This window comes from Cotesia typhae, unplaced genomic scaffold, assembly GCF_013202065.1.
Source record: "Cotesia typhae breed Kobodo isofemale line unplaced genomic scaffold, CoteBio_Ctyphae contig_43, whole genome shotgun sequence".
Taxonomy (NCBI): domain Eukaryota; kingdom Metazoa; phylum Arthropoda; class Insecta; order Hymenoptera; family Braconidae; genus Cotesia; species Cotesia typhae.
In genome coordinates this window covers 3,248,496-3,265,786 of record NW_027423752.1, presented here as the reverse complement: position 1 = coordinate 3,265,786, position 17,291 = coordinate 3,248,496, and the positions used below count along the sequence as shown (strand labels likewise).

The 17,291-nt window shown below is 35.0% G+C and overlaps 2 protein-coding genes across 5 annotated transcripts; both read right to left on the bottom strand.

Annotated features, from left to right (window-relative positions):
- Positions 1-575: 575 nt before the first annotated feature.
- On the bottom strand, positions 576-16,763 carry LOC141528316 (uncharacterized). Of its 4 annotated transcripts, none has more exons than XM_074244304.1 (4): positions 16,678-16,763; positions 13,374-13,578; positions 10,233-10,417; positions 1,777-1,928 (listed from the first exon to the last, which is right to left on the bottom strand). In XM_074244304.1, the coding sequence occupies exons 1-4, from the start codon at positions 16,685-16,687 to the stop codon at positions 1,909-1,911; spliced, it is 420 nt and encodes a 139-aa protein (XP_074100405.1). In that variant the 5' UTR covers positions 16,688-16,763; the 3' UTR covers positions 1,777-1,908. The 4 variants fall into 4 exon arrangements, with proteins under 4 accessions (XP_074100403.1, XP_074100404.1, XP_074100405.1 ...); XM_074244305.1 differs by having other exon boundaries at positions 1,786-1,944; XM_074244302.1 differs by lacking the exons at positions 13,374-13,578; positions 16,678-16,763 and adding an exon at positions 576-1,382 and having other exon boundaries at positions 1,719-1,928; positions 10,233-10,390.
- Positions 5,024-9,034, bottom strand: LOC141528398 (uncharacterized). The gene is made up of 3 exons (XM_074244447.1): positions 8,737-9,034; positions 6,491-7,832; positions 5,024-6,197 (listed from the first exon to the last, which is right to left on the bottom strand). Exons 2-3 carry the CDS (start codon positions 7,507-7,509, stop codon positions 5,024-5,026), a joined length of 2,193 nt encoding a protein of 730 aa, XP_074100548.1. The 5' UTR covers positions 7,510-7,832; positions 8,737-9,034.
- Positions 16,764-17,291: the final 528 nt, after the last annotated feature.

Below are 17,291 nucleotides of genomic sequence, written 5' to 3'. Positions count from 1 at the left end.
TTCCCCTACTCTTGTACGAACGTAATTGCGCATGCGCAAGTTGAAAGAAGTTCCCAACTGGTATTACTACACGCGCGGTAAATTTAAATTTCTTGAAATTTGATATTTCTGAGAACAGAGAGCGCTCGTAGATAATTCTTATTAAAAAACTGCTAAGATTTAAATTCACGTATTTAAAGTTACAAGTTTGTCTAATTTCTTAATCCTATTATAAATCAATTATTTTCAATGTATTTTTTTTTATTATTAACTTATAATAAATAATTGTAACATCAAAAAAGAAATCATAAATTTAAATAAATTATTAATGCTAACCTTAGATTCAAAAAGATAACAGAATGTGATAAAAATAAAGAAAACAACTAACAGAAAAACGGCGAGAAGAACAAATTTCAATACCTAAACGATGCGTTGCAAAGATACAAAGGTGCTAGGAAATATTTTTACAAGCTACGTTAATATATGAGAGGAAAAGTTCATTAAATTGAAAAATAACATTTGAACTTTTTATTCATTTTAAAATATATTTTAATTTATAAAACATTACATAAATTATGTTTATCAATATAAAAAAATTACTTTTATTTTTGTAAAATTATACATATAAAACAAAACAATATATACATTTTTTTTGCATGCATCAATGAAAATATAAAAATATTTTCATTTAAATTTAGAATTTAGGTGGTTATTGAAAATTTTATTTTATAAATACCCCAAAAGCCATTATTTGGTTCACAATTTACATTTGTCCCAGCTAACAACGCCTTAGCCAATCCTAATGGCCCACAGCATTGAAAAAGTCGAGCTTTTCCAGTGTTGTTCTCAGCTAAACAGTTAGATTTGTCCACTGAGTGGGAGTTGAAAAGGAAAAAATGTTGGTCGTCCGAATGTGGGGAATGAAGATGTTTAAATGCCACAGTTTTTCCTTGCGTAATAAACAGAAATCCGGAGTTTTCTTCAATTCTTGACGGAACTTCTTGGATAATATCCTTATATAAGCGGCTCAAAGGATTTTGAGTGAACAATGACCCATAACACACATCATTTTTTTCAACTATGACCACAAGCTGATTTTTCATGAGAAAATTAGATAATAATTCATCTATATTTAGCATGTCTTCATTAGCGGTGACTCTGCATTGTAAATAATACTTGTCACCACCAATAAGGATATCGTCTAAATCTTTTACAGTTATAGTAGACAAGTGATTAGGCAATGCTGCTATCGCATATGTTGCAATAGCAGTACATTGTAATCCTGTTTGCTGGTGTGTGAATAATTCCAGGCTGCCTTGGTGGTAATTGGCCGATTGATATAAATATACTCCCTTCATGGATGTAACGCTGCAGTGACCTTCCGTGGCCAATTCTATTATATCCTGAAAAATTATTAAAATGATTATATTATACCGGCTTACACAGCTAACTAAGTTGGAATTTTCCAATTTTTGGAAATTGAGAATCTATGCTTGAATGCTTTTTGGAACCAAAAAATTGAAAAAAATATTAATTAATTGTAGATATTGTTGCCATATGTTTAAAATAATTTTTATTCAGTTAACAATTACTTCGCATTCATCGAATCTTAATAATTATTTTTTAATCATTATTACCCAAGTTCTAATTCAGTGTAAGTATTCAGCGCCGAGTATTAAATAAAAGAAATATTATAAACGGCTAAAAAAATTAAATATATTATAACAATGAAAACTTACAATTGTTTCTTCAGAAAGTTGTAAATTCTGATCATTCTTTGATGATGACAATGGTTCGTACGTCTCCAATATGTCCTGAAGCATCTGCGTTCGGAATGGTTTCATGTTAGCGGTGTTTATATTGGCAATCGGTTTTAACATCGACAACTGCTTTGCATAATAACAAACGAAAACGCCACAGTCATAATCATTATTCTGCAGCGGAATATTCTGAAAAATCACTTGACTGATATAAACATGTCGTAAAAACAAAATAATATTCTAAGCATCTACATCGTGTAATGATTTTAATAGAATAATTACGAAGGCGGGTAGATAATTTTCTAATATAAGACTGTTTTAAGCAAAAATATGGTTAACAAAAAATTTAATAATTTTTAACTTCTCGCTAAAAATCGAAGATTTTCAAAAATCGGAAAGTTATTGTTTGTTCACCCCGTTTTGCAAAAATCGAGTTTTCATCAGATCTCGACGTTTGAAGGTCACAGGAAGTTTCCCTGACTACCCCCGCGATGTTGTCACTATGTCGTGTGTGTGTGTGTGTGTGTGTGTGTGTGTGTGTGTGTGTGTGTGTGTGTGTGTGTGTGTGTGACTCGCTTATAACTTTTAAGAAATCTTGAAAAATCTACAAAAAAAATAAAAAAATCATTTTTGAAAGTGGTTTTTTTGGAATATCTTTTAAACAACTGTATCGATCAACTTCAAAAACTAATCCGCCCTTAAACTTGAAAAACCACGCCGATCGTCGCCAATCCGGTCAAAATTGGTTGATTCGTTCGTGAGTTATCGTGAACGAAAGAAAACCGAAAAAAGTGTTTTTTCGGGATTACTCTGAAGTTTTCGATTTGATCAATTAAAACCTGAAAATCACTCATGAGGATGATAAAACTACGTCGAATGCCGCCAACCGCGTGAAAATCGGTTGATCCATTCAATAGTTATTGCGATTTGAAAAATCTAAAAATAGTGTTCTACGAAACTTCTATCAGACTTTTGAGCTGGGAGAGCTCAAATACATCAAGATATTATCTCTCCGAACTCAGTGAGCTCAAAATATCACATAAATTATATTTTGAGCTCAAAAATCTTAAAAATGTCATAAGTACAACTTTAAGCGCTCAGGTATGGAAATAGCGGGAAGTTACAGGGATGGCCTTTAGGGTGAACCGTTTTCCTAATTTTTTTTTTTTTTTTAAACAAGCTGTTACAGAGTTCAATACTTTTTTTTATCTTTAATGTCTCTATTTTGTGCCAAACACTATTTAATTATTTACAGCTTTCAATAACTCGACTGAGCAGAATTAAAAAATAATTTGATATGCGATTTTTATGAATCAAAACAAGAAAATTCTTCTTGACTAATCCAAGATATTAATTTGTGTTGCGGAATCATTCAAACCTTCCCGCAACAAACTGGTAGCACCGAGGCGCCGCTACACAAGCGCCCTCGGATGTCCTACCTCAACTCAACTGGCTCACCGGCAAGCAGCCATACTCCTCATAACACGTGCTAATTGTACAGTGTACACACGCATTTACCGTGACCGGTGCATTCCTTTGTGTATTAAAAAATCATCAAGTTCATCCAGTCAACTTCACTGAAGCCAATTACAGCATCGCTACTCATCTTTATTCACCAGCAATAATTGGCAACTCAGGTACAATTAAGTATTTATTATAAATCATCTGAGATCACTTTATCACAATCTATACTCTCATGCTCCCTCTCTCTCTCTTACTCATTGTCACATGGCTACCCATGTGTCGCTCTCTCTCATACACATGTACAGCAGTCACCTACACTTTCTACCTTAGCAACGATGCAATATTACAATTGCTGATTGATATTCGTCATCCTGCGGCAAAATAAAATGTCGCATTGCAGATGTTGCTTGGTGGTGACTGGGGGTGACTGCTACCGGCTCTTGGGCCTGTCGGCCATTCTGTGTTCAACAACCTGGGCTCCATCTCGCATCCCGAGACCCACGTAATCAATTAAGCTCATTATTGTTAAGGCTCATTCGCTCACACTGTGAAAGTTAATTATATTGTTAATTGAATAATGATCCAGTGACTCCAAATTATACAGCTCACCCAACTAAACATTACTCATATTTATCGCTCATAATTGCTAGTGTTAATTATATTGTAAACTAATTAACAGTTCAATTGAAGATCAAATTTCTACAACACATGCTCAGTCTAATTAATATGCATTAATTAATACAACTCAATTAAACTCAACAACGCGTACTCATGAATTAATGTAATAATTCAAGATCATAATAAGTGTTCAAAGTGCTCAAAATTTGTGAACTACTCAAACTCTGTACAACAAAAACTACGCCTGTGATTAATTTTAGAATAAATACTATTATAACCACGAATGTGTCTCCTCCATCTTTTAACACCTAGTCCCGGCAAATAAATATTTAATGTTAAGACAATTATCTTACATTTTGGATTTGTGACACACGATTTCTGACGAAGTCCTTCCAACGAGACGGGTGCGATTGTATCCACGTGAGTGCAATTGCAGAGTCGGTCCAAAGGTATGTTGGCACATTGTTGAGCTTGAGTATTGACTGGCAATGAGCGATGAGTTTGGCCAACATATGAGCAGCGGTGAGTTCTGACCTTGGTATGGTTAATTGTTTTAACGGTGCTACCTTGGTTTTGGAGCAAAGCAGCGTAACCTTTGCTCCTTGAGTGCAGTTGTGATGATGGACCTTGATGTATACTACAGCTGCCATCGCCAATTGCGAGGCATCTGAGGATCCATGGATTTCGAGTGATGAGTTCGTGGACGAGTGGATCCACCTGGGAATTTTTATACAGTTGATCATGGCAAGTTGATGAGTGAATGCCTTCCACCTTTTACACAGAGTTTCAGGTAATGGTGAGTCCCAGCTGAGTTTGACAAGCCAGAGTTCCTGCATGAACATCTTGGCTTGAATGATGAGTGGTGACAAGAATCCCAGGGGATCAAAGATTTGGGCTATCTCTGACAAAATTGATCGCTTTGAGTACCTTTGAGCCTTGCATGGTGTCGAGTCCTTGAAGGAGAAGTAATCTCGTTGAGGAGACCAGTACATACCCAGAATTTTTGTGCTGCTATCTGGATCCTCAATAGTGTATTGTGTGATTGCTTCCGCATGATTGAGTTGTTTTAATTTAGGGTGATTGCTTGCCCACTTGGCTAGAGGAAATCCGCCCGCCATGCAGAGTTCTTCTGTTTGATTTGCTATTTGTTGTAGTAAATCTTGAGTGTCTGCGCCACCGGATATATCATCCACGTAGCGTCCTTAAGTAAGTGGTTCCACTGCCAGTGGGAATCTATGGCCTTTGTCATTGACGAGTTGGAGTAGAGCACGAACAGCTAGGTATGGTGCAGCCCTTGTCCCATAGGTGACAGTGGTGAGCATGTATGGAGTGATATCTCCATCTGGGTTAAACCAGAGGATTTGTTGAAGATGTCGATCATCAGGATGGACCAAGACTTGGCGGTACATTTTTGCCACGTCAGTGATGAAGAAGAACCGATGTCTTCTGGATGTTATGAGAATATCGAAGATGTTGATGAGTAGATTAGGTCCAGTATGCATGATGTCGTTGAGTGAGAGCCCAGAACTGGTATTCTTTGAACCATTGAAAACTACACGGATTTTGGGTGAGTTGGTGTTCTGCTTCAATACTCCATGATGTGGTAAGAAGTATTGAACTGATGATGATCGCAATGTGGTTGGTTCCATGTGGTTGAGTGATATGTATTCTGCCATGAATTCCATGTAGAGTTGTTTGAGTTGTGGGTCTTTGCTGAGTCGATGCATGAGGTGGCGAAGGCATTGGTATGCTGCTTTGAATGAATCTCCAAGTTTGTGAACTGGAGAAATTAATGGTAATCTGACTATGTATCGCCCAGATGAGTCACGAGAGTGAGTCCTTGCAAAATGAGCTTCACAAGCCTCCTCGTCGGGTGTTAATTGAGGTTGATGAGTGGTGATGATCTCCTCTTGAACCCAGAACCGAGTCAAGATGTCCTGTAGGTTCATGTCTTGTTGAATAGTAGCTGCCTGGAATGATCTCCTTGACTGATGAGTATGATGTTGGGTGGGACCAAGAATGATCCATTCAAACAGAGTGTGTTGAGCGATTAGACCCGGAAATTCAAGCTGAATGAGTCCACCAGTAATCACTTGGCCGTAGTAATTGGCTCCAATGATGATTTTAATTGGACCTGGTGTGCAGAATTCAGGGTCAGCTAGAGTAAGATGTTGTAGTTGTGTGAGTTGATTGTGCGAGATTGACACTGATGGTAATTGTATTGTTAATCCGCGCAGTACATGAGCGTGAAGGTTGAGTGTTTTGCTTGAGTGTTGTGATCTCAGAGTTAGCTCAACACAGCCCTTGGTTCGGCCAGCCTTTGCATTGCCAATGCCAATGACACTGAGTTGAGATCGAGTGCGAGTGAGATTGAGACTATGTACCAATGAATCTGAAATAAAGGAGATCTCAGATCCAGAGTCTAGCAAGATGCGTATTGGAATGGTACTTAGCTTTGTAATGATGTTGACCAGGCAGGTGGCGAGAATTGTGGCAGAATGTTGATTATTGAGAGTACCAGTTCGAGTATGGTGAGTGTGATCATGCTGATCATGAGTGTTGATCTTTGGCGGATGTTGAGTATGAGTGTGAGTAGAGTTTGATGAGTATTTGTGATTGTAATAATATCGATAAAAAAAAAAATATAAAAATCTTTAAATATTTTAAACTTTTCTAATTTGATTGGTGGTCCAGGATGAATCATGGTGTGGTGATGATGTTGGGTGGGACCAAGAATGATCCATTCAAACAGAGTGTGTTGAGCGATTAGACCCGGAAATTCAAGCTGAATGAGTCCACCAGTAATCACTTGGCCGTAGTAATCGGCTCCAATGATGATGTTAATTGGACCTGGTGTGCAGAATTCAGGGTCAGCTAGAGTAAGATGTTGTAGTTGTGTGAGTGTTGGGAATTCTGCTGATGATCCCAATGAGTGTTCCCAGGCTTCACGAGTGACTCTGTCCAGTTTGGAGATGATGAAGTAGGTGAGAAAGTGGTTTTCACCTTGCGAGAATTCCACTTTCATGGCTTTGAGTGCTGCGACCACCTCGTGAACCTGGTTGATGAGTGCATTGAGTTGTGAGGCTGATCTGGGGGTGAGAGGTTGGATTTTGATGATTTTCTCCAATTGAGCTCCGATGAGTAGTCGAGGAACCTCGTATCGTGAGCGTATGGCTTCCCAAGCTATGGGGAATTGATCGCCAGATGATGGCAGGTTGACCACCAGTTGAGCAGCTGATCCAGTCAGATAGGCCTTGAGATAGTGGAGCCTGTCCACATCTCCCATACTGCGATTGACGACATGTGTGGTGAACATGTCACGAAACTCTGGCCACTTAATGAAATCACCAGAAAACACCGTGATGTTGAGAGGTGCCAGATTGATGGTGGATGGAGCTGATTGGTTTTGTTGAGCAGTTGGAGCTGGAATATCCACCTGGTTGATGAGTGCAGTGAGTGCGGTACGAGCCCTTTGGTAAGATTGATATGTCACCTGGTACACACCATCAGATCCAAGATAGTCGTTGACTTCCTGGAACAGCTTCCATTCTTCGTTGAGTACTTGTAGATGAGCTTTGAGAATGTGAACCCCAGATGTTGCGTCGAGTGCAGATGAGAGAGTCTCTTTGTCGGAGATGAGCTTCATGCGAGCCAGTTGGCCGGCAATTTTGAATTCCATCTCGCACATGCGAGAGGTTGATCGCTTGCGAGTGTTGATAGGGGTCAGGTTCTGTTTCCCATCAGTCTTTGAACCATCATCACCATCAGTGACTTCAGAGTCACTGAGATCATGACTGCCCGAGATGTTGGAGGATGTGGGAGGTGGCACCAGCAGTGGTACGCTGTCTGGTGTGAGGCCGATGTTGGCAGTTCCCTGGCCTGGATGAGTGGATGAGCTCTGACCTTGTGAAGCTGGAGTAGCAGTTTGCTATTGAGTGGTCTGCTGAGCAGGTTGAGCACCTTCCTGATGATTGTCAGGGACCTTTCCATCAGTCATGATGAGTGTGGAATCTAAGGAACTTACAGCAATTAGTTGATTGTTGATTATGAGTATGATGTAAGTCTGGGATCACTTTTAGTTAATTTTAACACCTAATCCGGCTCGAGGGACCAAAATGTAAGATAATTGTCTTAACATTAAATATTTATTTGCCGGGACTAGGTGTTAAAAGATGGAGGAGACACATTCGTGGTTATAATAGTATTTATTCTAAAATTAATCACAGGCGTAGTTTTTGTTGTACAGAGTTTGAGTAGTTCACAAATTTTGAGCACTTTGAACACTTATTATGATCTTGAATTATTACATTAATTCATGAGTACGCGTTGTTGAGTTTAATTGAGTTGTATTAATTAATGCATATTAATTAGACTGAGCATGTGTTGTAGAAATTTGATCTTCAATTGAACTGTTAATTAGTTTACAATATAATTAACACTAGCAATTATGAGCGATAAATATGAGTAATGTTTAGTTGGGTGAGCTGTATAATTTGGAGTCACTGGATCATTATTCAATTAACAATATAATTAACTTTCACAGTGTGAGCGAATGAGCCTTAACAATAATGAGCTTAATTGATTACGTGGGTCTCGGGATGCGAGATGGAGCCCAGGTTGTTGAACACAGAATGGCCGACAGGCCCAAGAGCCGGTAGCAGTCACCCCCAGTCACCACCAAGCAACATCTGCAATGCGACATTTTATTTTGCCGCAGGATGACGAATATCAATCAGCAATTGTAATATTGCATCGTTGCTAAGGTAGAAAGTGTAGGTGACTGCTGTACATGTGTATGAGAGAGAGCGACACATGGGTAGCCATGTGACAATGAGTAAGAGAGAGAGAGGGAGCATGAGAGTATAGATTGTGATAAAGTGATCTCAGATGATTTATAATAAATACTTAATTGTACCTGAGTTGCCAATTATTGCTGGTGAATAAAGATGAGTAGCGATGCTGTAATTGGCTTCAGTGAAGTTGACTGGATGAATTTGATGATTTTTTAAGGGGGTATTCTGGTCTAGAAATTTCAAAAAATCGAAAATTTTTTTTTTTTATATTATCAAAATTTAACTATTTAAGAATATGTGTACAAGAGGATTTTTCAAAATTTTAATTATTTTCGGAGATATAAGTATTTTTCTGACCTGGCATCCAAACTTGTTCGGTCGCAACTAATCGAACAAAAGACATTAGGGATTCTCCGTCTACCTGAATCCCTATTCTGAGTAAAACCATTTGTTCCTCTATACAAATATATATATATATATATATATATATATATATATATATATATATATATATATATATATATATAGTTATACACATATATACACTACTGGAAAAAATTAAGGGATCAAAAAAAAATTCCAAATTTTTCGGTAGTTTTCAACAGGCCGTAACTTTGAGAGAAATGGTCGTACAGGAAATAAAAAAAGGAAATTGTAGCTCCAAGTGTCTAGTTTTTGGATTAGAACTTCAAAATTTTGTAGCCTCCGCGGTTTCTGAGTAATCGTAGAAAAACCAGCAACAAAAAAATTCTCAAAATTTCTTTAGTTTTTTTTTTTGGTCTACGGGCGTGGAAAAAATTTTTTTAGCTTAACCACCATAAGGATCGGATACTTTGTTCATTTAGCTTTAATTTCTTTTTTAAACACCCTGATACGTCCACTCCTCGCTGAGATATCGGTCTTCAAATGGAAAAGGATCTTTTTGTCTTTGATTATCGATATCTCAGCAACCAATGATCGCACAGAAAGTTAAAGGTGGGTTTCAAGAACTTGAATAAATTCCCCTTAACGAGTGTCCATTGTTTTTCGAAAAAAATTTTTTCTTTCCGTCACATGAATTTGAAAATGCAACAAAAAAGGGCTTTTAGTGGTTTTTGGAAAATCAAGCGCTAGATCGAAAATATTGAGGAAACCACTAATGTTAAGTGTGCCTTTTACAGTTCAATATGTCCACAAAAACCCTACAAAGAATCAAATTAATCCAGCCAGCCGTTTTTTTGTTTCACTTGATCGAATTTTTGAAAAAATTAAAGGATCACGTTTTTTTGCTCTGAAAAGCTCATAATTTTTAAAAATGAGAAAAAAAAATTGTTTTTTCGAGCTTTTTCCACATTTTTGTTCCAGAAAGTGCTTAAATTGAAAAAAAAAAAAAAAAATTAAAAAAAAAAATTTTTTTTTGAAATTTTTTCTCTTGAAAAAAAAACACGCTCGCTTCGCTCGCCTTCAATCATTTAAAAATCCCGCTACTATCTCAGTCGACCAATCAACAACCGAATAAAATGGTCACAGAAGTGACGTAAAACGATACGACATCCGGACATCAACTTTTCAGAAGAGGATTTTGAAATAATTAAGAATATTTTATTGTAGAATAAAGATTGTTAATTGATTTACTTACTTTTGTCACAAGCATCGTAAATTAATTTTCGTATCTGCTCTTTAACTTCACAGTCGACGTCTCTAAATTTTCTCTTTCTTTTTCGCTCTTTGCCAGGTGTCCTGAAGGGTTTGCCAGAATGGCCGTGAGCAACGTACTTGGATACACTCATAAGTGAACATTTTAAAAGTGCTGCTGTTCTTTCTCTACAAAATACATGAAAATTTCATTAGAAATTTAAAGCTAATCATAGCGATTAGATGATTACACACATTACTGTGGAAGGCATTCTATATGAGATATAGAACGTTTTAACTAAACTTTTAAATTTATCGGAAACTCTGTTATCAAATTGTATTCAAATAAAAAAAAAAAAAAAAAAATAAGGAAAACGGTTGACCCTAAACACCTCCCCTGCAACTTCCCGCAACTTTTGTAATTAAGCGCTCAAAATTGCACTTATTATGTTTGTGAGCTCTTCGATCTCAAAAATATAATTTTCGTACCATTTTTAGCTCTTCGAGCTCAAAAGTCTGCTAAAGGTTTAATAAAACATTATTTTTAAAATTTTCAAACCGCAATAACATTTGAATGAATGAATCGATTTTCTCGTGGTTGGCGGCATTCGACGCAGTTTTTCAAATTCTATGATATACTTTCAAACACAAATAAATCAGACCGGAAATTTCAGTGTAATTTGAAAAAAACACTGTTTTTTTTTATTTTTTTCGTTAACAATAAATGTTTTTCGTTAGCAAATCTCACGAACAAATCAACCGATTTTAAGCAGCTTGGTGGCCATCGACGTGATAATTTTTCATTTTAACTGCAATATTATTTTTAATTAATTTGTAGCCAAATTAAAAAATTTTTTAATATAATCTGTAGTAGTGACGATTTAACAATATTATCAATCTTAACATTAAAATTTAAACGTTTAAATTAACGTTAAAATTTGAACAAAATCCTTATTTTATCTTGTGTTATCGTGGTTACCAATAAAAACTACGTTTGTTCTCGTGATGTGGAGCAGGAGTAATCTGAATCCGAAAATTAATGTCATAATATATATATATTTTGGAATCTTGAGTGGAATACTGGTTCAGGTGAATGAGTAGTTACAAGGAGCCGTTACATAGCATCTATACCTGATGGTTTATTATAACAGACTGATTAGTGATTAGTACAATTGTATTCTGATGGTATAGTAATGATGATAGGATAGTGGGGGTAGGTAGGATGACACGCATGAGCTGATGACTACAACTATATATATATATATATATTTTTTTTTTTTATCTGTATCACTTACAGTATTTTATAACACGGTACCACAATTTTTCTTACAATTGACGTAATTAAATAATGTGAATGAGATTATATAATAATTAACTCCTTAAAACTTTACATTTTTACATTCTTACACCACATTTTATTTCTCCTTTCCCTGCGTTTGTCCATTTCTCATCAAATCATTGTTTTCTTTCATATCTGCTCCTTTTAATCTTTCTCCCTCATTTAGCAGAAATTTAATCATTTTAATCATTGTTGTAACAAATAAATTCTGATAAAAAAAATTTTTTTTAACTTCCCGCTAAAAAAAAATTGAAATTTTTTAAAAATTCGGGAAGTTATTGGTTTCACCCCGTTTTGCGAAAATCGAATTTTCATCAGATCTCGACGTTTTGAGATCTTAGGAAGCTTCCCTGACTATTCCCGCGATGGTGTCCGTGCGGCTGTATGTGTGTATGTATGTACAAATGTATGTATGTATGTGTATATAAATATAATTTAAAACCATTTTTTTTTTGGAATAACTTCTAAATGGCTTATCCGATCAATTCCAAAAACTATCCCGCTCTTAAGCTTAAAAAACCACGTCGATTGTCACCAGTCTTGTCTAAATCGGTTAATTCGTTCGGGAGTGATTGAAAAATTTAGAAAAAAGTGTTTTTTTTACATAACTTCGAGATTTCTTTTTGGATCGTTTTTGATGAAATCAAATAATTATGAGCGCCTAAAAAACCACGTCGATCTCCGCCAAGAACGTAAAAATCGGTTGATTGGTTAAAAATTGGTTCATGAGTTATCGTTGTCGAAAAAATTCGGAAAAAGTGAATTTTTCAAATTTCTGTAAGATTTTCGGTTTGATCAGTTAGTATTCACAAGTATATTATAGAATTTAGAAAACTGGGTGGAACGCTGCCAACCGTGTAAAAATCGGTTCAATTATTGTGGAGTTATTGCGGTTTGAAAATTCAAAAAATACTGTTTTATTAAACTTCTATCAGACTTTTCAGCTCGAAGAGGTCAAAAGCTTAGAACAGCTAACTCTTTGAGCTCGGAGAGCTCGAAGTAACATATAAATTATATTTTCGAGCTCGAAGAGCTCAAAAACATCATAAGTTCAATTAAGCGCTTAGATATGGAATTAGCGGGAAGTTGCAGGGATGGCCTTTAGGGTGAACCGTTTTCCGGATTTTTAAATTGACATGTAGGAATTTTATAAAATAAAAATGCAATTTTTATAAATAATGTTTTGGATAAAATTTGTTTGTTACAGATAATTAAAAAATTGTAAAGTAACAGCTACATTTAAAGTAATTAAATTTTATGTGTTGATTAATGCACATAAATTATTTGTAAATCAATATTAATTATTTTGTATTTATTTTAAAAAATATTTGTTTCTTTTTTTTTAACTTTTTATTTGTTTTTAGGGAGGGGGTCGGCTCCGCCCTCCAACCTCCCGCCGGGTATTTGCCCCTAGAACCCACCGGGGCTCCACCCCCGGATCCTGCTAAGGATTTGCTCTTGGACCCTGATTTTGCGTTCACATATATCGCCGCATTTTTTGTAATGAAAAATAGTATGTGCAACTCGTGCAACGTTTCCGATTACTCACTCAAGCGAATGAGCGCACCCACTTGGCTAGTGCTTTTAACTTCGCTTTCGTGGACAATCGACAACTTGTCGCACTAGTCGCACAATATACTATTGAAACTCAGAGCATATAATTTTTTAATGTGCGAAAATTCTACATTAGAAAAATGACGTAGAAATTGAATTTTCTTGGAAAAAATATTTTAAATGCAGGTTAATAAATGTTCAATTCCAATATGAATAAATAAGAATAGTTTACGATGTTTACATCTATCTCACCTGACTTTAGAAAAATCGATGAGAGGTTGACCGTGAACACGTATGTGCTCAGCCGCTTTTTTCAAAAATTCATACGCCGTAAAGATGTCGTATTGACGTTGGCTAGTGAAAGAACGACCACGTTTGTCGCCTGTAGTAGCATTCCATGACAATGGGTCTGGGCGTTTTCTAGGCGTTGTTTTACTCCGCACTCGTCTTATTCGCTCTGAAAATTTTAAAAGATTTCATACAGATAAATAAATACATTTTGTAGTAAATATATGTAGTACTTATTATTTCCAGTAACGAATGAAAAAAATAAAACTAATTATTTCTGAGAGAAATTTTCATTAGTTTCAATGTATTCAACTTAGAAAACGTTTGGAGGTAATCATGTAGTTTACTCTTTATTCGTTCTCATCGAAGATCTTGATTTCGATATCTGAGTAATTAAGCCTAAATAAAGTTCATTCAACTGAATGTTACAATTTTAGAAAATATGATAAACCTATGCAATCTGTTTCCTGATACAAATTGGGAACCAATCGAATTATATTATAATACCTGTATATTTTTATGTATAATACGTAATCATTTTTACCACTGTCATAATGTGTTGAGATTTATGACATGCAAATTTTTTTATATCTTACGAACGTAATACGAAGAATTTTTTTATAACTATTATATTTGATAAATGTAATTTATAACTGACTATTATTTGTTGACATGTTCTTATGATCATGAAATCAACGGATATCTTTTATTCTTTTTAAAATTTAATGTCAAGTAAATCACCAGAAAAATTTTTCAAAAAGTGTATATGTGTAATGTTTTTAATTTCTAATGTGGAACTTAGCCATCAAAGATTTTTTTTCGATTATCGTTGTTATGTACATCCAATAAATTTTCTGAAGAAAATTTGATTGAAAATTTAGAGGAAACTGAAAGTAGCAGACAGCTGTCAATTTTTCGAATTTTTTTATCAAACAAATTGTTTTAAAAAAGACTGGTTTTATAAAATGTACTCACAGTTTTTGCGAATCCCTTCTTGTGAAATTAAAAAAAAATTTTATTTTTTGTAATTCATTAAGTAAAAAAAAATCTATAAATTGGTTTCTTCAACTTTCAGTATTATAAATTTAGCTGATGTTAATCAACGTTTCAATAAAAAAATACACTCCTTATAACAATGGGAAAATTGAAATCAAAATTTAACGAATGCACACATAAATATTTCAATTTTCTAACGGTGCATTTATTTTAATTAATGACTACTGAATCTAACTTTTATAATAATCATAAATATTAATTAAGGTGTTATAAAAAATTAATTTATAAATTTGTGAATTTGTAGATATTCTTGTTATGAATATTGTTGTATTGTCGCAAACTCTCCACTAAGGAGAATTTCCGTAATTCTTCTATATGTAGTTGATTAGTTAGGAATTGGTTCAGGATCTATCTGTTTAAAATAAAAGACTCGGTGTTGGGGTGAATAATTGTGATTAATTTATTCCCCAAGAGGTGAAAACTCTAGCAATTGCTAGAGAAAAACTCCTCGAAGATGTTACAGTTGAGAGATATGTGAATGAATATGTGTGTTGATATGAATGTATATATGTTTGCACTGCTGTGCAATGAGGGGTGAGAATAGATCTCAGCCACCGTTAGGTTATTGTGGTTAACCGTCAACCGTTAATATCTCAGTAGAGATATAAAATGTAATTATGATCAGAAAGGATCGTGTGTTTGTAATCGGAAGAGAATTGACTGTGTGTTTAGAATGGTTTGAAAGAACCAGTAGGTTCAAGTATTGAATTTGATCGCTGGGATCGAGTTGTGTTATAAGTTTGATCGCTGGGATCGAATCCTTGATCGCTGGGATCAAGTGTGTTATAAATTTGATCGCTGGGATCGAATCCTTGATCAGTGGGATCAAGTTGTGTTATGAATTGATCGCTGGGATCGAATCCTTGATCAGTGGGATCAAGTTATGTTATGAATTGATCGCTGGAATCGAATCCTTGATCAGTGGGATCAAGTTGTGTTATGAATTGATCGCTGGGATCAAATCCTTGATCAGTGGGATCAAGTTATGTTATGAATTGATCGCTGGGATCGAATCCTTGATCAGTGGGATTAAGTTGTGTTATGAATTGATCGCTGGGATCAAATCCTTGATCAGTGGGATCAAGTTATGTTATGAATTGATCGCTGGGATCGAATCCTTGATCAGTGGGATCAAGTTATGTTATGAATTGATCGCTGGGATCGAATCCTTGATCAGTGGGATCAAGTTATGTTATGATCCGAGAGGATCGAATTATTTTGATTTAAATGATTTGAATATTTTGTTTAAATTAGTAGTTGAATATAGTTTTCTAATTTACGCGAGAATTTACTATTTAATTTAAATTACTTTCTGAATAACTCAACAAATTATTAAACATATGAATTTATTAATGTACCTTGTTTCTTGTAAAGTTGATTTGAATTTAACAATTAACACGATTAAATTTAATTAAATAAAGCACATCAATGAAGTTAAGTTAATAATTACGACTGACTAAATTCCATTAACACTTGCAAATTATAACTAATTAACAATGATATTAATTATAATTGAATATTATGAAACTGAATTGAAGATACTTGACAAACTTTTAACAATGATAATTTATTGCGTCTAATTTATCACGCGATTGAAGACAATGGCCGCGATGCTAAACGCTAAGTACGACGTACTTTTTATTAGCGTCTTAAATATTTGACCACGAATTTATGTTAAGTTTAAAATTGATGCACAAATGTCGAATCAATGAATTTAATTAAGTATGAGAACTGATAATTAATTACGTTAGCAAATAATAAAACACAATGGAATAATTTCTTTGTCAGAGAGAACGCAGGTATATTGCACCAGTCACTAGTCCCAGTACAACTGCCGCTCATGGCGTCCCCACCGGCCTCGTGCCCCGGGCTCCCGGTCTTCTTCCCGCTAAATCATGGGGCGCATGTGCAGCCGCCATTTAACATCGCGTTCATAAGAACGATCATAGAAATTGCCATGAGAATGACCCATGTTAGATATTAAGTATAGGTGTTTAAAGTTTGAATACACTCATGAGAGCGCTTTAGTCAATCTCTTTTGTACCGACATCAAACAATTGTAATTCATTGTCATATGTAATTAATTTACGAACTAATGAAATGATATTTACAAAAACGGTATTAGTACATTTAATATCATCAATTTTTGTTATCTTAATTACTATTTATTTTTACGAATTAGATCATAAATTAAATAAAAAGAAAAATATACCTCTTGTCATGATTCCTAGGTTATAAGAAGTAGTTGACAATATTATTGATGTAAATTTACAACAAGTTTATTATCTTACTAATTATTTTTTATGAATCAGTAGACAGTATATTTTATATGCTTATCAACAAAAATTGTTGATTATAAACAATATAACGCAATAAAATTTTGGAAGGTGCAGGACAAAGAAATGACTCCAATTACTTTTAAGTTTTCCCACTCGAGTTTTATTACTATTATGATTATACATTATTATTATTATTTTATTTTTATTACCATTAAAAGATAAATTACTACTTGTTGGTAAAATAGAACATGCTTTTATTCAACCTAACGGAATGTAGGACTATTTTTTCATGGCGTAGTAAGAACTATAAAAATGCGTTCCGTCCCTTGCAACCTTCACCTCACTCTGGAACAGTGCAGCCAGATCGTGCGATTTTTTTACCCCCTCTTTAGCGTCGCGCGCGCCAGGCACACAAGTAAGTGATGCCTGTCTGTGAGTCGGAAAACCGAGCGGCGCCGAGGGAGTCCGAGAAAGGTGAACGAATCGAGGGGAATAAGCCTCCTGCCACACGAAACAGAGGAATAACTCACACAACAGTAGCTCCCTG

Bases quoted from the DNA above. Each gene is read 5' to 3' on its own strand.
- LOC141528316 (XM_074244302.1), bottom strand. The intron at 1,383-1,718 runs GTAAGTTTTCAT...ATAATTTTTCAG, and splicing joins AACTTTCTGAAGAAACAATT to GATATAATAGAATTGGCCAC.
- LOC141528398 (XM_074244447.1), bottom strand. From the start codon at position 7,509: ATGTGCGAGATGGAATTCAAAATTGCCGGCCAACTGGCTCGCATGAAG. The intron at 6,198-6,490 runs GTTTAAAATATT...ATTGGTACATAG, and splicing joins CCACCAATCAAATTAGAAAA to TCTCAATCTCACTCGCACTC.